Source organism: Cervus elaphus, chromosome 23 (genome assembly GCF_910594005.1).
Source record: "Cervus elaphus chromosome 23, mCerEla1.1, whole genome shotgun sequence".
NCBI lineage: Eukaryota > Metazoa > Chordata > Mammalia > Artiodactyla > Cervidae > Cervus > Cervus elaphus.
Window position 1 is genome coordinate 60,881,050 of NC_057837.1, and position 24,272 is coordinate 60,905,321.

General features: G+C 38.2%; 1 protein-coding gene across 4 annotated transcripts in view; it reads left to right on the forward strand.

The window, feature by feature from the left end:
* TPX2 (TPX2 microtubule nucleation factor) overlaps nt 1-24,272 on the forward strand; it is a 47,614-nt gene that overhangs the window by 13,592 nt on the left and 9,750 nt on the right. For all 4 annotated transcript variants that reach the window (XM_043883080.1, XM_043883079.1, XM_043883082.1 and 1 more), the window contains 9 exons: nt 4,774-4,893; nt 7,576-7,702; nt 11,640-11,768; nt 12,656-12,784; nt 14,494-14,615; nt 15,610-15,761; nt 17,179-17,350; nt 19,243-19,381; nt 20,039-20,255. In XM_043883080.1, the coding sequence (XP_043739015.1) occupies nt 4,774-4,893; nt 7,576-7,702; nt 11,640-11,768; nt 12,656-12,784; nt 14,494-14,615; nt 15,610-15,761; nt 17,179-17,350; nt 19,243-19,381; nt 20,039-20,255 (1,307 nt within the window). The remainder of the gene's footprint in view (nt 1-4,773; nt 4,894-7,575; nt 7,703-11,639; nt 11,769-12,655; nt 12,785-14,493; nt 14,616-15,609; nt 15,762-17,178; nt 17,351-19,242; nt 19,382-20,038; nt 20,256-24,272) is intronic.

Consider the following 24,272-nt stretch of genomic DNA (forward strand, 5'->3'; position numbering starts at 1 on the left):
GAAATAGTTGAAATGTCCGCTATTTGGGAAATGGACTATCACTAGAAATCAAAGTTTTGCATTTAAAAATGATGACTATTTAAGCTTTATGAGCATATGGTAAAATCTGGTTGAAAAAAGTTGAGTGAAATTCAACTACATGTCTGTAGTGAGGGCAGTCACATAAAACTTGCTTTATTGTCACTGAGCATAGAGTGTAATATTACAGCTAGAATGTTGACAACGATACACTCCACCAAGCTTACTCAGATTTCCCCAGTTTCACTTGTACTTATTTTCATGTGTATTAAATTCTATGTAATTTTATCACCTGTGTAGGTTCATTGATTTACTACCACAGTCAAGATATCAAACCGTTCTAACATCATGAGGATCCTTGTGTTCCGCTTTTAGAACTATACTTACCTCACTCTTGCTACCTCTCCCCAGCTCATTTTTTTTTTAATTCATTTTTTACTGAAGGATAATTGTTTTACAGAATTTTCCTGTTTTCTGTCAAATCTCAACATGAATCGGCCATAGGTATACATATATCCCCTCCCTTTTGAAACTCCCTCCCATCTCCTTCCCCATCCCACCCCTCTAGGTTGATACAGAGCCCCTGTTTGAGTTTCCTGAGCCACACAACAAATTCCCGTTGGCTATCTAGTTTATATATGGTAATGTAAGTTTCCGTGTTTCTCTTTCCATACATCTCACTCTCTCCTCCTCTCTCCCCATGTTCATAAGTCTATTCTCTATGTTTGTTTCTCCATTGTTGCCCTGTAAATAAATTCTTCATTATCATTTTTCTAGATTTCCATATATATGCTTCGGAATACGGTATTTATCTTTCTCTTTCTGATTCATTTCACCCTGTATAATAGATTCTAGGTTCATCCACCTCATTAGAATTGACTCAAATGTGTTCCTTTTTTTGGCTGAGTATTATTCCTTTGTGTATATGTATCACAACTTCTTTATCCATTCATCTTTGATGGACATCTACGTTGATTCCATGTTCTATCTATTGTAAATAGTGCTTCAATGAACAATGTTTGTGTCTCCTTCAATTTTGGTTTCTTCAGGGTATATGCCTAGGAGTGGGATTGCTGGGTAATATGGTGGTTTTATTCTTAGTTTTTTAAGAAATCTCCATACTGTCTTCCATAGTGGCTGTATCAGTTTACATTCCCACCAGCAGTGCAAGAGTGTTCCCTTTTCTCCACACCCTCTCCAGCATTTATTGTTTGTCGACTTTGATGAGGGCCATTCTGACTGGTGTGAGGCGATATCTCATTGTGGTTTTGATTTGCATATCTCAAATAATGAGCGAAGATGGGCATCTTTTCATGTGTTTGTTAGCCATCTGTATATCTTCTTTGGAGAAATGTCTGTTTAGGTCTTTTCCCCACTTTTTGATTGGGTTGTTTGCTTTTCTGTTATTGAGTTATATGAACTGCTTGTAAATTTTGGAAATTAATCCTTTGTCAGTTGTTTCATTTGCTATTATTTTCTCCCATTCTGAGGTTGTCTTTTCACCTTGCTTATAGTTTTCTTTGCTGTGCAAAAGCTTTTAAGTTTAATCAGGTCCCTTTTGTTTACTTTTGTTTTTATTTCCATTATCCTAGGAGGTGGGTCATAGAGGATCTTGCTTTGTTTTATGTCATCAAGTGTTCTGCCTATGTTTTCCTCTCAGAGTTTTATAGTTTCTGGTCTTATATTTAGGTCTTTAATCCATTTTGAGTTTATCTTTGTGTATGGTGTTAGGCTGTGTTCTAATTTCATTCTTTGACATGTAGCTGTCCAGTTTTCCCAGCACCATTTATCGAAGAGGCTGTCTTTGCCCCATTGTATATTTTTGCCTCTTTTGTCAAAAATAAGGTACCCATAGATGCATGGGTTTATTTCTAGGCTTTCTATTTTGTTCCATTCGTCTGTATTTCTTTTTGTACCACACTGTCTTGATGACTGTGGTTTGTAGTATAATCTGAAGTAAGGAAGGTTGATTCTTCAAGTTCCATTCTTCTTTCTCAAGACTGCTTTGGTTATTAGAATTCAGGCTTCTAGGATTTATGGAACTAGCACAAAGTCACAGTGAAAGTGAAAGTGTTAGTCACTCAGTCTTGTCTGACTCTTTGGGACCCCAGGAACTGTAGCCCCTTGGGATCCTCTGTCCATGGAATTCTCTAGGCAAGAATACTGGAGTAGGTTGCCATTTCCAGCTCATTTTTATATGGAGGGATTATGCTACTCAGAACCCAGTCTCCACACAGAGATAGAATTCCCTGATATTGAGTCAGGTGATATGACACAAACTTTGACATCGTCAACAAATAAGGATGTGGGTTTTTTTTTTTTTAACTGAAGAATAATTGCTTTACAGGATTTTGTTTTTTTCTGTCAAACTACAGTGTGAATCAGCCATAGGTATACATATATCTTCTCCCTTTTGAACCTCCATCCCATCTCCTTCCCCATCCCACCCCTCTAGGTTGATACAGAGCCCCTGTTTGAGTTTCCTGAGCCATACAGCAAATTCCCTTTGGCTATCTATTTTACATATTGTAATGTAAGTTTCCATGACTGTTTTCATACATGTCACCCTCTCCTCCCCTCTCCCCATGCCCATAAGTCTGTTCTCTGTTTTTATATTACTGGGAAAATATGTGAGACCAGTGATGTGTCATGCTAGTTATTGCTGGGTTGTCTTCATTTTTTTCTTTCTCATTAAGAGAAGACAGTATGTGATGGGGGTAGAAATGAGTCCATTGCAGCTGTACTTAACACTTACAGTGCAGTGTCCAAATGTGATAGCATATGCCATGCTCTTGGAAAAGGACTCTAATGAAATCCAGTGGGTCTGTTGGGTGTGTATAGGAGGAAGGGTGGATAAGAAAGCCAGCTGCTGCACAGAAGGTCTTCTCCATGCCCTTGGTCCACTGAAACCCTGAGGAAATAGCTGGGCTGTCTCTCTTTTTCCAAGTTTTTTTCTTGAAAATAGGAAAGGAAATATTAGTATAACAGTACTTTTAAATACACTTTGGAAGAAAAAATGGATCCCACTGTTTTTTCAAAATCATCTTAGTTCTAATGTTCAGTTCATTTCAGTTGCTCAGTTGTGTCCGACTCTTTGCAACCCCATGGACTTCAGCACACCAGGCCTTCCTGTCCGTTGCCAACTTCCGGAGTTCACTCACACTCACGTCCATTGAGTCAAGTGATACCATCCAACCATCTCATCCTCTGTCATCCCCTTCTCCTCCCGCCTTCAATCTTTCTCAGCATCAGGGTCTTTTCAAATGAGTCAGCTCTTCGCATCAGGTGGCCAAAGTATTGGAGTTTCAGCTTTAGCATCAGTCCTTCCAATGAATATTCAGGACTGATTTCCTTTAGGGTGGACTGGTTGGATCTCCTTGCAGTCCAAGGGATTCTCAAGAGTCTTCTCCAACACCACAGTTCAAAAGCATCAATTCTTTGGCACTCAGCTTTCTTTATAGTCCAACTCAAATCTATACATGAATACTGGAAAAACCATAGCTTTGACTAGATGGGCCTTTGTTGGCAAGTAATATCTCCGCTGTCTAGGTTGGTCATAACCTTTCTTCCAAGGAGCAAGCGTCTTTTAATTTCATGGCTGCAGTCACCATCTGCAGTGATTTTGGAGCCCAGGAAAATAAAGTCTGTCACTTTCCACTGTTTCCTCACCTATTTGCCCTGAAGTGATGGGACCGGATGCCATGATCTTAGTTTTCTGAATGTTGAGTTTTAAGCCAACTTTTTCACTCTTCTTTCACTTTCATCAAGAGGCTCTTTAGTTCTTCGCTTTCTGCCATAAGTGTGGTGTCATCTGCATATCTGGGTTTATTGATATTTCTCCTGGCAATCTTGATTCCAGCTTGTGCTTCCTCCAGCCCAGCGTTTCTCATGATGTATTCTGCATATAAGTTAATTAAGCAGGGTGACAATATACAGCCTTGATGTACTCCTTTCCCTATTTGAAACCTGTCTGTTCCTTGTCCAGATCTAACTGTTGCTTCCTGACCTGCATACAGATTTCTTAGGAGGCAGGTCAGGTGGTCTGGTATTCCCATCTCTTTCAGAATTTTCCAGAGTTTGTTGTGGTCTACACAAGTTCTAATGCATTCCTTTATAATTTTCTTCCAGATAATCACATCTTTTTACACAGTCAGAGTATACATTCATAGTGGGACTCAGCACATTCCTAAAACTTGTATCAGTAGGCTGTTGATAGAACACACTTTTCGCTGCTTGTACTGGCTTTGGTCATGGCAAAACCTAAGATATAATTCCCTGAGAGAACCTAGCTCTATTCCATCCTCTTGCACCTCACAGTGTCTTAATTGAGGAAGAACCTCAACTCAATTAGACTGCAAGATATCCCTTGTAAGCCTCACCAGTCTCACTGATTACAGTTTTCTTTAAAAGGAACATGATGTATTTAGGTAGTAGATAAGGCCAGTTTATGATTATATGGTCCTAAATATGTATCAAGCAAAGATAAAGAGCTATTCACAATGCAGAGTCTGCACTTATCCTTTTCTGTAATACTTTGTTCAATGTTACCAGTGTTTTAGTGATAGTTTTTGCAGTTGCTGTCTCTGTTATATAACCTGTACTTATTTTTTTTAATCACCGAAACTTTGCTGGTACTTGCCAAATGAATTCTAAGTGTACCAGTAGGAGGCTTTAGGCCTCATTTTAAGTGTATGACACTCTTCTGTTTGCTTCCTTGCTGGTTGTTTAGATGATCATGATTTTACCTTTTCACAGATGAGAAGGCTAATTTGGAGAATAAGTTTCCTGGGAAGGATGGTACAGGAGGGCTTTTTCAGGGCAAAACACCTCTGAGGAAGGCTAATCTTCATCAAGATGTCACACCTTTGAGGCCAGGTAAGAAAGAACATCTTAGAAAAAACCTCCTTGGCAGAATGGTGGAGCAGTATACTAGGAACCTGAGGGACCTGGGGAAATTACCTAAATGATGTATCCCTTTGTTTTTAATTGGTGAAATGGGCTAATTCATTTATTCATTTCATGGTGAGTTGAAAACTAATGATGTGCTGTTCTTTTCATTTTTCAAACTTTGGGAAATTAAGCTAACATAGAATTTTGTTGCCAGATATATAACTATTTTCTTTTTTGACTAGATTTAATGTAACCTAACCTGAGTCTGGCTGGGAAACAAAACAGCAGAAGAATGTACTGCTTGCTAATTTTGTGCAAGAATTCTTTGAGTCTTGTATCTGATTTTAAAAGATGATTGGCATTTAACTAATAGTTACTAAATATACAAAATACTGTCTGTTTGATTAGAACAAAAAGTATTCTTTTAAGAGGTCATAAATCCTCAGAAATGATTGTTTTGAAATAGTAGCTGTATTTAGATAAAATTCACATGTCATACAATTCACCTGCTTAAAATGTACATTTCAGTCTTTTTTTTCATATGCTCATGGAATAGTTGTGCAATCACTACAATCAATTTAGAACATTTGAGAACTAATCTTATGGATTAATCTGAAACTCGCTCCAATCACAGCACTAACCAGAGGGCCATATCAGAAAGTCGCTGTATTTTCAGTGAACTTGTTTCCAGAGTGTCAGTTGCTAGGCTGACTTTCAAACACAGGTGATATCTTATTGAATTTGGGGTCTGGACAAGTATCCATCTTTCTTGTGTAAGAGGTTATAACCATGTATACATATTTCACTTGAGGTGCTTAGAAGTGTGGAAGATTTTTCTGTTGCTTTGATGGTCTTTGTGCTCTTCTTGAATTGAAAGAGGATGTGATGGTACCTAGTTTGTCTGGACCACTTTCAGTTTAAAATTATTTGTTGGCGGTGAGCCCCAGAGCAGGACCCCTCTGCTTGGCCCATCATGTACCAAAAACCATATACACTGCTTCCACTGGTGCATACTCCTCAGCCGCAGTGTTTTTGTTCTTTCTTAGTACACATTCTCACCTGTCTCATTAGTGCTATTAGTGCTGCTGCTGCTAAGTCGCTTCAGTCGTGTCCGACTCTGTGCGACCCCATAGATGGCAGCCCACCAGGCTCCCCCATCCTGCTATTCTACCCTTAATCTAACTGAAAAATTCTTACTCATCATCAGTTTCCAGCTTAAATATCTTTTTTTCCCCTCTAATTGATGCCTCTTATTTCTGTTCACAAAGCACTTTTCAGAGCTCTGGTTTTTTCTCTTTTTTTGGCCTCACAGCATGTGGGATCTTAGTTCTCCAACCAGGGATTACACCCATGCCCCCTTGCAGTAGGAGCACAGTCTTCACTACTGGACTATCAGGGAAGTCCCCAGACCTCTATTTTAATTTCAACTTGATTGTTTCTTTCTTAGATTCTCAGCACTTTTTTTCTGCTTCTGGTTTATGATGTCCATAGTAACATCAGAATCCTGTGATAAAATATCTCCTTCCTCTTCCCACCCCATACACAGTCCCTTTTCTTAGATGCTACATTTTAAAATTCTTATTGTTTTAAATTGAATTGGGGGTTGTATTTGTAATGTCTGGTCATATGATTACTATAGAAATATTTACATTATTTTGATTATGTAAATATTACTCAATGCCAGGTTAGTTACTGTGATGCAGCTACATTTCTTGGTTCTTCTTGGTGTTATTTGTCACAATCCCTTGACCACATAAAGATGATCTTGACATCAGGGTCAGGTAGATTCTTTAAACTTGATCAATTACTTAAAATTTTGTCACATTTGAGCTTGCTACATATTGAACAATGATCCTTGGAAGTTACACTGCTTTATTTGAGGATGGCATTATTTTTCTTAGTTTCTTCTTAGTGTCTTGTTTCCTGGGTCTTATGTCCTCTTTTTTGTATTCTTTCATTTGTACTTCATTAGGCAGGGGTACATCCCCGGGGAGCTTCCTAAAATAAGGTGCAGGAAGAGAACTTTGAGTTCTCATATGTCTGAAAATGTCATTGTTTCACCTTTGTTTACTATTGAAAGTTGGACTTAATATAGAATTGCAGTTTAAAAGATTTTTTTCTTGATTTCTCTGAAGGCATTGTTCCATTATCTTTTATCATCCTTTGTTGCTGATGAGGAATTCAGCTTATCCTGTTTTCCTTACTTAGGTGATTTCATTTTCTCACAGAAGCTTTCAGAATTTTTATCATTTTGAAATGTCACGAGAGGGACTTCATATGCCACAACTAAAGATCCCACATGCCGCAACTAAAGATCCCACATGCCACAATGAAGGTCAGCAATTCCACATGCTGCAACTAAGGCTCGGTGCAGCCAGATAAACAAATAATAAAACAAAGTGTCATAAGGGGTTTGGGACACTTTTTTTGAGGTGCCTTAGGCTAGTAAATAGGTAGGGCCCTGGATATTTCATTTCTGCTTCAACTAAAATAGCTTTTATAAACTGGTCTTCTGCATAAGATTTCGGTGGAACAAAAGGTTCCTCTGCTTAGGAGGATTACACACACACACACATTTCTATCTAGAATTCTGTATTAAGTCATATGTATATATAGACATGTATTTCCTTGGGATTTGAGTACAGACCAGTTTTTGTTCTCTTGCAGTTGATAATACTTACAACAAACAGGCAGAAAAAGAAAATCTGGTGGAAGAGTCCATTCCATCAAATGAATGTCCTTCTATGAAAGTCAAAAGAACCACATCAAGAAATAATCCAGCTCAGCCTCAGAGGTAAGAGGTGTTCAAAATTGGTGGTTATATTAATAATATTAAGTTTCCCATAGTACATTAGACTTTTCATGTTACCTTATTTAATCTTCATAACATTAATGAGTTGTAGGTAATATACTTATTTTATAGATAAGGGCTCAGAGGTGCTAAAGTTGCTTGTCCAGAGCAGATTTATTTCAGAGACAGGATGCAAAGTGTTTATAAGAAATAGCCAGAATTTTTCCAAAGTGACTGTACCATTTTCCATTTCCATAAGCAGGATAGTATGAGAGTAACAGTTGCTCCATATCTTGACCAACACTTGGTATTATCAGTCTTTTTACTGATATTTCATTGTGTTTATAATTTGCATTTTCTTGATGACTAATGATGTTGATCACATTTTCATGTGGTTTCTGGCCATTCATATGTCTACATATATAATTTTTTTGAAAATCTGGCTTCTTGGAGTCTCCCCTATGCCTGAAGATCTTAGTGGTCAGCCAAAACCAAGTAGAGTTTATACTCAGGCTTAAGTTTTCATCCTCTTTGTGGTTCTCTTACTTCTGGAGTTTTGCCTCTGAATTTCCAGTGGCTCAGAGGTTAAAGTGTCTGCCTGCAATGCGGGAGACACGAGTTCAATCCCTGGGTCGGGAAGATCCCCTGGAGAAGGAAAAGGCAACCCACTCCAGTTATTCTTGCCTGGAGAATCCCATGGACGGAGGAGCCTGGTAGGCTACAGTCCACGGGGTCGCAAAGAGTCAGACACGACTGAGCAACTTCACTCACTTTTGCTTCGGTTACCTCAGGCTAGTAAGACTTGAGTCGTGTGCTGTTCTACTATATGCACACTGGGTAATGCACTGAATCAAAAAAACCCAGCAAACTCACCAGTCTTACCTAGTGCACTTGTCTTTTAAGGATGGACACCTCATGAGTTTCTGTTTTCTTCACTGGGCATGTTTGGTTTCCCCTAAATACACATAGTTAGCAGGAAATTTGTGCAGAGTTTTGGCTCAGATTTTGAGTGACACCTTTTTTGTAGCTCGTTTTCTTCTAGGACTTTCCTCCTAGGTTTCTAACTTCTGTACCGGTCTGAATTCTATCTTCTGTTACTTAAAGCCAGTGAGAGTAGAGTTCGCTGCTGCTGGAGCTGCCACGGTTGGGGGCGTGCCCGCAGGCAGAAAACTCGTAGCTCTTAACCTTGGTCGTTGCTAGTCACGGATAAATGTTCCTATTTTCTACCTGCTTTTGGTCACTTTCCAGTGCACTCAAATGGTCATATTTTTATATATTGTGTACATTTTGTAATAATATGCAAGAAGATTTGCATGATAAATGTATTCTACATTGCTCCATATTTTTGTTTTTATGAGTCCCTTTAGAGATTAATATGAAAATACTTGCAGGTGAAAGATATGAAATTTGGGATTTGCTTCAAAATCTAAGATGGGTAGATGAAAAGAAAGTTGACAATGTGATTGGCTATAAGTTGGAAACTTTTTTTTTTTATAAGTTGGTAATTTTTAAAGCTGAATGATGAGTACCTATTGGTTCTTTATATTATTCTCCATTTTTAATATGTTTTAAATTCTCTGTGATAAATATTTTTAAATTAGGTTCTCTATGCACTCATAAAAATTTGAATATATACTAATAAATCTTAAGAGAGTGTTGAGAAAAATTAAACAAGATCTAAATAAATGACGGGACATACTACATTCATATTTTATTTATTTTGGCTATGCTGAGTCTTTGCTGTGCGGGCTTTTCTCTGATTGCAGCAAGTGGAGGCTACTCTAGTTGTGTGGGCTTCTCTTGTCGCAGACCATGGGCTCCGGGCACGTGGGCTTCAGTAGTTGCAGCACGTGGACTCAGTAGTTGTGGTTCCTGGGCTCTAGAGCACAGACTCAATAGTTGTGGCTCATGAGCCTATTGCCCTGCAACATGTGGAATCTTTCCAAGTCAGGGGTTGGATCCTTGTCTGCTACCCTGACAGGCAGATTCTTTACCACTGAGACACCAGAGAAGCCCCCATGTTAATGCTTTGAGAGGCTCAATACTATAAATATCAAGTCTCCTTACCCGACCTATAGATTCAATGTGATCTCTACAAAAGTCCCAAAGGTTTTCATTTTGGACATTGATAAGTTGATGCTAAAAGTTATACAGAAATGCAAAGGTCCAAGTGTAGTCAAAATACTTTTAAAGTATTTTGTAGATAGCAAGTCATATTATAAAGCTACAATAATTAATGCTTTGTATTAATTTGGGTATTGCCCAGTGCTGAGACCCGATGGAATCATATAGAAGCTTACTCTCTCATATATGGACACAATATATACAAAAGTGATACTGCATGCGTATGAGGAGAGGGTGTTTTTATTTTTCCCCCTTCAATAAACAACGATTGGACAATGGATAGCCAAATAGAACAAAATGAGAGTTGTCACCTATCTCACTCCATATAAAACAGTCAGTACTAGGTGAATTGTAGATCTAAATGTGAAAACACAGCTCAAGTAAGGAAATACAGGAGAATATCTTCATGACCTAGGAATAGGGAAAGATTTCTTAAATAGAATCCACACAGAAAAGCAATGATATACTTTTTGGGAAGAAGTGCTTTTTGAACTTACTATCTAATCAAATGATACCATAAAGAGTGAGAAACCGCGCCCCCTCCCCTCCCCCCCCGCCAAAAAAAAAGGAGTGAGACGTCAACCCCTAGATTGGCGGGAAGTATTTGTTAACTCTTAAAACCTACAACGGACTCATTCACAGTGTATAAAGAATTCCTACTAATCAGTTAGAAGATGATTCACAATGCAGTAGAAAGCAACCAAGAGACTTAACTAGTACTTAATGAACGATGATAACCAAATGGCCAATAAACATGTGAAAAGGTGCTCAATCTCCCTGGGAAAAGGAAACTAAAACCACAGTGAGGGTCTGTAATTAATATATACCAATTTGTATGACTGAAATTAAGTCATCCGACAGTACTAAGTATTTAGGAGAATGTAGAGCAATACAGACTCTTAAAAATTTGCCCCTGTAAGCATAGATTGGTAAAAGCACCTTGGTAAATAACTTTAGTTAATAAGCCAATGTCCTGTGACCTAGCAATCTTATAACAACAATGTGTACATCAGGAAACATGCGAGAATCAACAGTTGACTGGATAAATAGTGGTATGTTCCTATAATGAATGTTATAGACCATTGAAAATTCGTGAATTAAAACTCCATGAATAACTGTGGTTGAATCTCACAAACATAATGTTGAGACAGAAAGCAAGACAGAAAAAATGTATAAAGTTTTTGTTTTCTTTTCAAACCAACGTACTGTGTTTATGGAATGCATGTTTATATGGTAAAAAAGATAAAGCAAAGTAATCATTACTGTAAAAGTCAAGATAGCACCTGCTGCCAGTGTTTTGTTTCTTAGTCTAGGTGTTGATTTCATGAGTCTTCACTTTGTAATCATTAACTTGGTTTTTGTGTACTTTTTGTTATGTGTTACATATTTCAAGAAAAATAGGGGGTCATGACTAAAAGAAAGAGGCGAAAATAAACACTTTAGTAAATTTCCGGGAGATCTTCTTTCTAACTTCCAAGTCTGACTAGTTAGCTGTGTAACAGGGTCAAGTCACCTTATCTTTTTTTTTAACTTTTACTCATACCTTCAAAAGGAGGGAGTTGTACCAGTGCCTTTTTACAAAATTAAATCAACTTTATTGAGGTTTGATTTACAAATACCAATGCACTTAAAGTACCAACATTTTATGGTGAATTTTCAAAAGCTATCAATAAGACATTAGATTTTTAGAGTAGAAGTAATACCATTTTTGTAGTTTGTACAAATAGCCTTTGTAGTTTGACATATTTTCACATTTTACATCATATATAGTAGTTGTATTCATTACAGATAAGTTTTGTCAATTCTTCTACCATAGAAGATCTCTCAGACTCTCTGCTCAGAAGAATTTGGAACAGAAAGAAAAGCATCATGTAAAAATGAAAGCCAAGAGATGTGCTACTCCTGTAATCATCAATGAATTTCCACCCTCCAAAAAAATGAAAGTGTAAGTATCCACAGCTTCTGTCAGTTGGCGTAGATTTTACCCCTGTTTGCTCCTATGGTAATAGCAAGCAGAACACATGGTGCTTGTTCTTATTTTTGTCAGTTTAGGAGTGTGTTTTGTTGAAGGTAATATGGGAGCCAGTTTAATTAGAGAAGTTTAAAGAGCAGTGATTTACTTGCTTCATAGAATTCTGAAAGTAGTTTGCTGCTAGCTTTGGTTCGATGACATTTCTGAGTCTTAGTGGGTTTTCGCCCCACACTTGCTGCTCCCGATGGTTGCTCTGTGTTTCTTAGATTCTTCCTTGGGCTTGTTGCCTCATTATCACATGGGAGCTTCTCTGTCTCTAGGTATCATATCCGTGATTGAGAGAAGGGTCTGATGAAGAAAGAGGGGTAGCATCTATAATAGGAAAGTAAAATATTTTCCAGTAATTCTTATGTTTATACATTAGTTGACTGAACTGTAAATTGGATCCCCTCTAGTTGCAGTAGAGACTGCTGAAACAAGTACAATACTTTTACCTTCATATGTTGGCTGCCCCAAACAAAATTAGAGTTCTGTTAATAAGAAAGAAAGTGACATAAATTTTGGAAAGGAAACTGTCTTGCATTTGTTCATTTGATGAGCAGTTGGAATCTCTTCCCACCTTCCTGAATCATCACCAGACAGCTCTTACCTGACTTCTTTTGGTGTTCTCAAAGTTTGCTTGTTATAGCTATTGGTATATATAAACTGATGATACTGTTGGAAGAATCTTGGCTGTTGAAGTATAGCTGTTGTCCTAAAGAATGAGAAAACTTAAGCCATGTGTGGTAGATCTGGGGAGGAGATTGAGATATTTATATGCTGTAGGGGATTGAGATATTTTTTGTCCTTTTCAACTCAAGCTCTCACAATAAAAAGAAGTTAGAAGAAGAGGAAGAAGGCAATGCTTGTCAAGATATTTCTGAAAAGAATGAATCTTCCCCAGAAAAAGCCAAGGGCAGACATACTGCGCCTTGTATCCCACCTGTAAGGTATGATACTTTCCTGAGTTTCATCTTTAGAGTCAGAGTAAAATTACAAATGTGTACAACTACAGTCTGTCTGAAGCACATGGAGCCTGGGAAACTCTAAAGGCTGTCACCATGGTAAGGTACATTGTTTATATCCTAGTGGGTGCTTGCGTCTTATACATTGAAAAAAATAAACTATTAAATGTAAAAGAAATATAAAAGAAAAAAGTTAGTAAAGGTTCTTGTTCGGTCGCTCAGTCATGTCTGACTCTTTGCGACCCCACGAACTGCAGCTTGGCAGGCTTCCCTGTCCATCACAGTCTCCCAGAGCTTGCCCAAACTTATGTCTGTTGAATCGGTGATGCCATCCAACCATCTCATCCTCTGTTGTGTCCTCCTCCTGTCTTCAGTCTTCCCCAGCATCAGGGTCTTTCCTCTGAGTCCTCTCTTCACATTAGGTGGCCAGTTACCTAAATTGAACAGTATTTACTTTGTCAAGCTCCATTCTGGACTTTACTCAAGTAAAATACCTATTTTTACAGTCAGTATATAAGCAGTCTTTGGATTCTGCTTTATTCACTCACTGTGAACTCTTATTTTCTGTAACTGCTACAAAATCTTCACATTTATCCTTCCTTTTGGTAGATGGTTAACATTCTTTATATTAATTATTTCCTGTTAAAAATGCTGTTTCAATTTTTCACTGTTACAAGGAATCAATGAACATTTTTATAGAGAGATTCTTTTCTTTGAGTAGTCTCCTCAAGATAAGGAAAGAGAAATTCCTTGGTCTAAGAGTATGATCCTTTTTATGGCTATTGATTTTTATTGTCAGTTTTATTTCTGAAATGAATGTGTAAATTTTTAATGCCATCAACTTTGAACATTTTTATTTCCTTGTAGTCTCACCTGTATTGAATTTTTTACTTTAAAAATTGTTTCAAATTTAACTGATATAATGTTGATGGCATCAAATTATTTTAATTTTTGTTTGTTAACAGGATTGTATTACTGTTGCTGTAAACATCTTTTCCAAAGTTGTTTCCTTTTTATTTATCTGTAAGTGGTCTTAGTGATGTTTCATTACTAAGAATGACTACTTTGTTATTGTTTTTTCTTAAGAATGGCTGCTTTAAATTGAACTTATGCTATGTCGATTATTTTAGAAACTGTCTGGTTTTTAATAGTCACAAGTATTCTATGAAAACAAGTATTTGTATTACCCATTTACACTGGGGAACACTGAGGTTCATAGAGGTTAAATAGTTTTCTCAAGATCACATAGGAAGGAAATGAAACAACAGGCTTGTGATTTGAACTTTGGTTGACTTTATTCCTAAGGCTTTTCTCTTTATCATTGTATATATTTTATGTATATTAACCTTTTGCTGTGTTTATTAAAAATATTACTACTGGTTTTTCAGTTTTTCTTGTGGCATGAAAATTAATCATTATACAGTAAAATTTGTGGATATTTTATAAAATCCTCTATAGTCTGTTTTAACTTTTTTTCTGAAATTTTTTTCAATATTTTGGAATAAATTTTGTATCTTTTTTTTATAGTGTTATCTAAGTTAATAATGATTTCTTGGATAATACTTTTTGGTTTTAATGGTTATTTTTATCCCAGGTTAAAAATCTAATCTATATAATGCCTTTAGATTTTTTTTTTTACCATTGAACCTTTTTCTCCTCTCCTCTCTCATCTCCTTTACTTATTTGCCCTTTAGGCAGAAGATTCTAAAAAGTACTGAGGAGCAAGAGTTGGAGAAGAGAGTGAAAATGCAGCAGGAAGTGGTAGAGATGCGGAAAAGGAATGAAGAATTCAAAAAGTTTGCTCTTTCAGGAGCAGGTCAGTTTGGTTCTGATTGAGTCTGATTTATGAGGTAGTGCTTCTCATAACCTTGTTAGAGTTTTTAAAGTCTCAAAAGCAAAAATGTCTTTCTTGGTCAGTAGTCAGCGTAAAAAGATGTGTTTATTTAGGAGGCTGGACATGGGTACCATTCATATCCCAATGATCATTCCCTGGAATGTTTTATGTATGTTGGTCCTTTCTTAGAGCATGCTGTCATTCCTCTCCATCTCTAACTGTAGAAGGGACACCCGTCTTTTTTTTTTTTTTTTTCCACACCCATCTTTTGAGGTCTTTTCCATGAGTCCTTACCTCATTTTCCCAAGTAGAATTAATCTCTCCCTCTTTTTTCCTCCTAATTCTTTTTCTTTGTTTTGGAAAAAGAAGGAATTAGGATTAAGACAGAAGATAGAGCAGTTGGACAGACCAATTTTTTTTTTCCTATTTTATCCTAGGCAGAAGAGAAGAAGGTTGAGTGAATCCACTTGTAGCTGGGGAGGAAAGTATACCTGAGAGAGCTGAAGGGATCAGAGTTCTGCTTTGCTTTAGCGTAATTATATTGGTGAAGTCAAAGCTGTAAAGCTCTGCTTACTGGGTTGAAAAGCATCTTTGGAGTTTATGGGGTCTCCCTCTTAGAGATGCTTAGTTAATTGTGTTTTTAAAGTCATTTCATAGCTTTTCTTGTCAAAGGTATTCCAGTTTCTCTCTGTCTCCAGAGCTATGAACACACCTGGGAGATGGGATTCTTCTCCCCTCTGCTACCTTATTACAATTTGCATCTGACTGAAGGGCCTCAAACTCAATAGTACTAAATGAATAAGGCACATATATTGGTGTCCTTGAGGACTGTTTCAAGTTGGGTTAATGCAGAGAGTAAATAAAGTTAGATCCATGGTAATAGAAATACCCAAAGGACTGAATAAAAAGGGACTTAATCTATGTATGTTCTGTATTCTTAGTGTTACCTGTATGTTTTACTGTACTTTTTACTCAGGGCAACCTGTGAAGAAATCAGTGAGCCAGGTTACCAAATCAGTTGACTTCCACTTCCGCACAGATGAGCGGATCAAACAGCATCCGAAAAACCAGGAGGAGTATAAGGAAGTGAACTTTACATCGGAACTGCGAAAACATCCTGCATCTCCTGTAAGTTGACTGATCAAATTAATATTCTTGTTAGTTGTTAGTTATTCAGTGAAGATTCTGGTGTAGTATTTATGGTCACTACTTATAGTAATGTACTTGAGAGAAACATGTGTTTTTGAGTTACAATAGATCTAAATCCTCACTTTGCCCCCTGTTAGCTGTGTAATCTTGAATAAATCACTGTCTCTGGGAAGCATCTTATCAAATTGCTGTGAAAACTGAATTGAGAATGTACATAAAACACATAGAATTACATGTGGCAAATTGTAGGTACAGACTTGTTACAGCTTGTGCTATTAAAAATTTGTTTAAAAAAATCTTTTGTCTGCAAAGTTTTGTGCAAAATATAATGGGTTTTGGGGGAAGGTCAAGTTGGGGCAGACCACTCAAATCCTATGCAGTTTTGTTACCAGAGCACTAACAAAAGCAGTAATAATCCTAAATAAAAAACCTAGCACTAAGAATTTCTGCTTGCATTTGCAATTACCATCATCATTTTTTTTTTAAGTAAGTTAGTCTCTTTTTAAAAAATTAATTAATTTTTGTTTGCACTGGATCTTTATCATTGCGTGTGGGCTTTATCTAGTTGCGGCAAGTGGGGGTTACTCTTTGTTGTGGTGCATGAGCTGCTCACTGCAGTGGCTTCTCTTGTTGCAGAGCACAGGCTCTAGGCATATGGGCCTCAGTAGTTGCAGTACATGCGCTCAGTAGCTGGGACTCTTGGGCCCTAGTGGGCACAGGTTTCAGTAGTTGTGGTTGCTCCACAACGTGTGAAATCTTCCCAGACCAGGGATCAAGACCATGTTCCCTGCATTGGCAGGAAGATTCTTATCCACTGTACCACCAGGGAAGTCCACCATTATTTCTTGTTTAAGTCAGTCCTTTGCAGACTTAAATCCTGGAGTTGTGCTTCTTCCTTTGAGATGTAGGTCCTTGAGTTTTACTTCTAGTCAGAAACTAATTTTATAAAAATTAATGACCCAAGGAGTAGACTTCTTCATTAGTCAGTTTTGGGGTAGGATATGAGAAGAGAATTTGATTCAGGTAGCTGCCTGAGCTGATCCAGAAGCCCAGTTAAAATTTTTAAATGACTTGGGGTGGGATACCTGTACAGTTTTTTTCCCCTTCTAATTCTAAGAAAACTTGTTCTTGATTGCTTCAAAACATGAGCATGCTTGGGAAAAATCACCTTATGTACAGAATAGACAATTTGTTAAGTGCTGGATGCTTTCTCCCCCTTTTTAAAAGATGGGAGTATACAGATTATAACCTATGCTCAAGGACCGACAACTTAAGAAGAAGAATCTTGGCTTTCCATGGATTCTTTTCCTTTTGATCCTCTGCTGAGTTTGAGGCTTGTGGTGGATCTGAGCTCTTCCATAACATTTCATTTAGGGAATGAATTTTTTCTTTTCAGGCCCGAGTGACTAAGGGATGCACCGTTGTTATGCCTTTCAATCTGTCACAAGGAAAGAAAAGAACATTTGATGAGACAGCTTCTACATATGTTCCCCTTGCACAGCAGGTCGAAGCATTCCATAAACGAACTCCTACCAGATACCACCTGAGGAACAGGAAGGATGATATTAGTAAGTTTCTTTCTAGTATCATGCCTGGCTGGAGCCTCCCCTAGAATTCCCTTTGCTTGCATCTTAGGTACAAATTTGTCTTTAGTTGAAATCCTAGTTTTTGGACTAAAGCATGGCATATGTTGTATGCAGACAACAAATGTACCCATAGCTGAACATTTCTCAAAACACCTAGCTGTCTGTCCCCTTACACTCATCAACCACCTTGATCCTCCCGGTCAGTAACTGGCTGAGGGGAATTAAGGTAACATGAGATGTCATGACACATCATGGTTATCTTTGCCATGTTTCCAGGTGCACACTTATCTACAGAAAATGAAAGCTTTCTATTCACTTAATGTTGTGTGCTTTTTGTTCATCGATTCAATAAATGTTGACTACTACGAAGCAGACACTCTGTGTGATGTAGGCAGTATAGAAGTGAGCAAAACAGACTTGGTGCTACTCAACATCAAGTTTGTAATTCAGTGAGATAAACAGGTCATCACAGATTATCATGAGTGCTGTGAATGTGTATGTAAATGTAAGAATCACAGGAAGTGCGAGATAGGGAGAGCAGGTCTGTGTGCTGAGAAGTCCAGGCATGGAAATACAGGAGAGAAAAAAGTTAACCAATGGTTAAGACCCTGTGCAGGTAGGAGAAGGATACTTAGCATGGGTGGGGTGATTGTTCTTTGAAAGGGGAGTAGAAGAGAGCAGTGAGTGCAAATGTTGCTTAATTTGTAGATTTGGTGGTGAACAGATGAGAGGAAGCTAATCTAACAATGTCTATCTTTATGAAAATAACTCCTAAAAGAAGTTTGAGGATTGGAGGTGTGGTGTAAACTAATTGTCAACAGTGCAGGGTAGTATTCTGGATAAAGCAAAATCTGGTTGTTTGACTTTGAAGGTGTCTAAATTTTTCCTGCCTTTGCCTAGGCACTGTTAAGTGCTATTTTAGGTAACAGATGAGTTAGTTCCTGTAAGGACAGCATTTCCTAATGTTATTATGTTCTAGTAGCCATTTGTCAAATTTTATATCATGAAAATAGTCTTTTTTATTCTAATGGAAATGTAAGTATTAACCATGACTTTCCAAATATAGATGACTCTTAGAGTCTGGTATTCTGCTCTTAGAATCTTGGTCCTAGCAAATAGAAAGAAAAATTATTTTCTGCAATTTTTCTTCCTTTGAGATGTAGGTCCTTGAGTTTTACTTCCAGTCAGAAGTAATTTTTATTTATAATTTTGGACTATTATAGCTCAATAATAGTTACATGTATACTTGAAGCCTGGCTTATTTCTAAAATAAGTAGATTTGGTTTCCATCTCCAATTGTTAGGTGGTAAGGCCTAAATTAGAAAATTCATTCTGGGTAATTATGAAAATTGACAAGGTTGCTTCTGGCCAGGCAAATAGTATTTTCTGTGAATGGTGATGATGATCTTAATATTGATGCTTTGACATAGCTTTTTTTTCTTTTTTTACTTTTTCCATTGACTTTCTGTGGGGGATAGTCTTGATGTTTTGATATAGATGCTTTTAAGAAGTTCATAATATTGGAAATTATTACATTTTTTAAAATGCCTAAATCTTATATGTCAATAACATGCAGAATAGTTGGCACTGTCAGTTGAAAGGAAGTGCAGGCCTCTGCAGTGATAAGAAATCCATTAGACACAAAGGGATTTTAGATTCAGAAGTTGATAGCAGAGTTCCCACAGGCTACTTTTATCATCACCTCTCAATAAAGAGTGATAGTGAATGTTTGTCAGACTGACTTGATGTGAGCTGAGCTGAGTGTGAGGGGCCAGCCACTCTGTGGCTTAGCATCTCTGGGCTGCCTAGCTGAGTCAGCACCTACAGGTAAACGGGGTCTTAGCTAGGTAAATGTCTGTGATCTTGGTTTACAGTGCCATTACCCTCCAAATCTGTGGTCAGAATATGCAGAGACCCACAGACTCCAGTGCTGCAAACCAAACATCGTACACGGCCTGTGACCTGCAAAAGTGCAGCAGATCTGGAAGCTGAGGAGCTTGAGAAGCAGCAACAGTAAGTTCCACTGGCAGTATTTGAGGAAGAGTTCCAAGAACCTGCCTGCTTCCTTTTCACTTCTGTAAGGGGGGCAGTTACTGTTTTTCTTGCCTTGGGAATTATGGTATTTGAGCCATAGGCTGTGCCTTGCCTCTGTGATGAAAGGATTGAAAGTGGGAGTAGGGAGCTGTCCTGGAGTGTAAACTGGTTAAAAAAAAATAATCAGAGGTTGGGGTGGGAGAATTTACGATTCCAGTAAAGAGTGGCCTTTGAGGTTTAGGTAAATCTCACCCTTTTATGGCTACCCAAGGGATGGTTACAACTGTTACCAGTGGAGAGAACTGGAATTTAATGTGAGTTAAGTCTGGGGGTTGTCTCCTGTAGCCTTCTTTCTCCCTTCTAGTTCTTCTTTTGGGAAGGGGGAGTTTCTTTTCTCAAAAGAAGTACAAGAGAAACCCCAATCTTTACAGTGGTGGGGATGTTAGACTGTCTTGTTTTTTCTTTGCTCTCGAGGCAGGGATAATGGCTATGGAGAGAGTTGAATTTTGTTGCACATGATGGATAATCTTAATGATTACTTTTTTTTCCCCTGGTTTTGGCCTACTTTGTTGTTTAGTATTCATTTTATTAAAAAAAATTTTTTATATGGTTATCACTTAAACTCTCACCTTACAGATACAAATTCAAAGCACAGGAACTTGATCCCAGAATTCTTGAAGGTGGGCCCATTTTGCCTAAGAAACCACCTGTGAAGCCACCTACTCAGCCTGTTGGCTTTGATTTAGAAATTGAGAAAAGGATCCAGGAGCGGGAGTCAAAGAAGAAATTGGAAGAGGAACATTATGAATTTCATTCCAGGCCCTGCCCTACTAAGATCTTGGAAGATGTTGTGGTAAGAGTGGTGAAGCCCTGCGAGCTGGTAGAAGTGTCATGTTCACAACCACATATCTACCCAATCACACATGTTTGGATACTGTGATCAGGACATCATATTAGGAGTTCTGGGTGAAAAAGAGACATGTCAGAGGTGGATTTTGCTCTTAGGAAACCGAAAGTCCAGTATAGTATCATAAAGTAGCCAATGGCAGAGCTGGGATATGAATTTAGGTAATATAGTTCAAAGGTCCATGCTCTTGTATTAAAATAGAAAGTACCTTTTAAAATGAAAGGTTCTTAGGAAAATGTGTGATTATTTTTTAAAAAACTATCTACATCCTACCTAAATATCACCAGTATTACCTGAACTCCATTTTTAGAAACACTGATTGAGGAAATTGGTTTGGCAGTTTGTTGTAATTTAGAAATGTTATGGTGAAGTGGTAAGTGGGGAAGGGTAACTAGAGTTCATTAGGAGTTAGTTAAGTGAGATCATAGAGTAGTGTTGTACCGGGTAATGCGTTGTTGTGAGTTCTGGATAAACGGATCAGCAAAACACTAGGTGAATAAGAAGCTACTGAACTGATATGGTATGCTGTAGGGTAGTCATTGCCAAATCAACTGGGCCTCAGAGTCCTCTGGGATTTTGTTACATAAACAGATTCCTGGGCCCCACCCCTGGAGTTTTGATTTGTCAGGTGCAGCATAGATTAGAGAGCCCGGATGAAGACCTTAGTGTCTGACACAGAGTAAGCAGTCATGTTGTTAATAGTAATAACTGTTGCATGCTTACATGGTGCAGCGTTTTACGCAGATTGTCTTATTGATTTCTCATAACAACTCTTAGGAAATAGGTTCTGTTTTTGTCCCTACTTTTCAGATTAGCAAAGAGATGCTAAGAGGTGTCTAGTATGCAGAACCAGGATTTGAACCTGTCATCTCCTTAAACACTGTGTTTCTCTACCTCACAGTGCTGTTATCATTGTTTATTCTGGCAAGTGCAGTTTTGAGTTTGTTTTCAGCTCTTTCCCTACTGAAATTTCCAGGGACTTCAACTTTTGGATTCTAGAGAAAACAAAGCATTGAAGGAGTCATAGATATATTTATTCCTTCTACTCTCTTCATTTTTTAGAAAAGGGGGGCTTTCTTTGAAGGAAGAACGTGGCTTGCCCATAGGAACATTTTTAAAAGTTGGTGGCAGAACTGAAGTTAGCTGTCTTAACTTTTGTTGCTGGACTCTTACTTAAAGCAGAAGAACATGCCTCCAGAGCCTGGGTGCAGCTGTCTGTCTGCCGCTGTTTGTCTCCATCTGTGTCCCCTCGATGCTGAAGCTCTCTTTCCTTGTGTCCTTAGAGTGTTTCTTGTGCTCTCCCACTTGTTGATAGGTGGCAAGGAGACAACGGGGCTGATGAGAGATGGGCTTGGGCAGCAGTGGGCCTTGAGGCAGGGATGAGAAAAGGGCTCTTGGGCCGAGGTGGAGTGATGAAAGCCTTGAGCTCCGGGGTGTGAAATGTGAACTTGGTGCCGACATCTAGTGGGGAGTTGGGGCTCCACAGAGGTGGATATGGTATCAGTGAGGCCAGTGAGTAATTTTAGCAGTGATATTTTAGGGACTTGGGGAGACCAGCAGGCTTAAAAAAATTTTTTTTTCATGGTCCCTGAGATAACATTGCTTCATGGTAATTTCCTAATTGCTCTGGGACAGGCCTGATAACTTGTCCCAGGGCACATGGGGTATATCTGCCTTAGGGAAACATGCTCACCCTTTACATCCCATCCCGGGCTGCTTTTCCTAAATGTTTCTTTTATCCATCCACGTTGCCCACTTATACCCATTTTTCACCTCTTTAGAAATACCCTCCCTCAGCTTCTTATCAGAGCTTCCCCATCCCTTCAGCTCCATATTCTGTTGGGTTTCTTCAGAGCACTTGTGAAAATCAAGAAATACTTGGTTTATTACTTTTTCATTGTCTTTTCTCTCCTCCACTAGAATGTGAGCTCCCAGATAGTAAGGACCATGTCTATCTGTATCGTTCACTCCCGCTTCCCCAGCATCTAAGCATAGCATAGGCACTGGGGTATTGAACAACTCTGTAAGAGTCAATACAAGCTGAAATCCATCAGCCTGTGTTAGACACTGGGAATCGAATGAAATCAGACACAGCCTTCATCCTCAAAGCTTTCACAGTCTGAAAGAGCAGATTGGCATATAGACAAATAAGGACAGTAATACTAATCAACATATGTTCCCTGAACAATTACTACTTCTTGTAGGTGCTGTAGAGAATGCAAAGGAATGCAAATGGCAGTATCTCTACCCGCAGGGAGCTTATAACTAAAAATAATTTAATACAGTAAAACAAGAAGCTTTCTCTGTTTCTAGAAACCCGGTTTCTTTATCTCTATTTCTGAATGAGCCCCCTATTGGCTTTGATTGCAGTGGAGATGGGGTATGGATAAATAGTTGCTGCAAAGTTGATTTTCATAAATCACCTTTCCTTCTCCCCTAAGTAATAAGAGGATTGATCCCACTCATATAAATATCTCTTTCCTGGCTTACTTGTTAGAGATTTCTTTTTAAATGCACATCTCTCTGCTGGGAGGATGCAAACAGAGGGGAAAATTAGGAAATGAGGAATTATTTTAGAACTAAATGAGTTCTCAGATATTTATTTCAATTATTTTTATGAAAAGAAAAAAAACCACGGACACATTCTACAGATTGGAATGAAAGCTGGGCTAGAACAGACCTCTGACTTCTTGTTCAGTGTTCTTTCCATTTCCACCTGTCCTGGCTGTGTTCAAGCTCCAGGCTGGTGTCCACCTGTCCAGGATGTAGAACAACAGATTTTTGTTCTTTTCTGGTAAGCATTAGATGAAAACCCATTTCATAAACTTTTGTCAGTCTGGTTATAAGTTCTGTATTAAATTATACTATACTAGTGATTCTGATTTTCTTTGGAAAGTGTGTGACAACTTTTCACAGCAGATTGAAGCTCCCCTTTACAGTAGTCACCTTGAGAGAGTATGTATTCTTTCCAAAGATTGATAGTGTACAAACCACTTTGGAAAAGCCACTTGTCTTGGATGTTGTGGCAGTTTTTTGGATCTCTTCAACAATACCAGGTCTTGATACTTTAAAGATTAATTAGCTTTTAGGAGTTGGTCTAAAGTCATTCAGAACTAAAACTCCAGAGTAGTCCAAAATAATAGAGCTGGAAACAATATTGCTTAGTTAAAACTAAAGAGTGAGCAACTGCCTTGGCTGGCCCTAAAACTGACTTTGAAGGCCACTCCAAGAAAGACATTCCAAACATGTTTGGAGCAGTTGCAGCATTGTTGGGATTAAGACGTGTCTCCCAAGGTATAAGAGTCCAAGAGTCTTCAAGTCCAAGGTATAAATTCTGTTATTCATGCTTACAGTATTCATTCAACAAACATTTACTGAATGCCTTACACTAGCCAAGATCTGTTAGGTATTAGAGATTGATGGAATAACAGTCCCTACTCTCAAAGCACTCATAGCAGGAGGAGATGAATATCTTAAATCAACAAGTGCAATGAAGGGGTTTTTTAAAACAAATTTATTTATTGTTGCTGTGCACAGGCTTTCTCTAGTTGATGTGAATGGGGGCTCTTCTCTAGTGGTGCACGGGCTCTAGGGAGCTCCGGTTCATCACTAGTTGTGACCTATAGGCTTAGTTACTCAGTGGCATGTGGGATCATCCCAGATCAAACCTGTCTCCTCTGCATTGGCAGGTGGATTCTCAACCACTGGACGACCAGGGAAGTCCTGCAATGAAGTTTTTTTTAGGTACCATAATAGACTATGTACAAGGGAGAGTGGCGTCAGTAGGTTCAGGGAGTGATCTGTTGAAGGGTTTTATAAGAGAGGAGATGCTTTAGTGGAGGCTTGAAAAGAAAGATTAGATGCTTCCCAGCAGCTGGAGCATTTCAGAGAGGACATAAAGTTAGAAAGTTGAAAGTTAAGTCGCTCAGTCGTGTCCGACTCTTTGCAACCCCGTGGACTGTA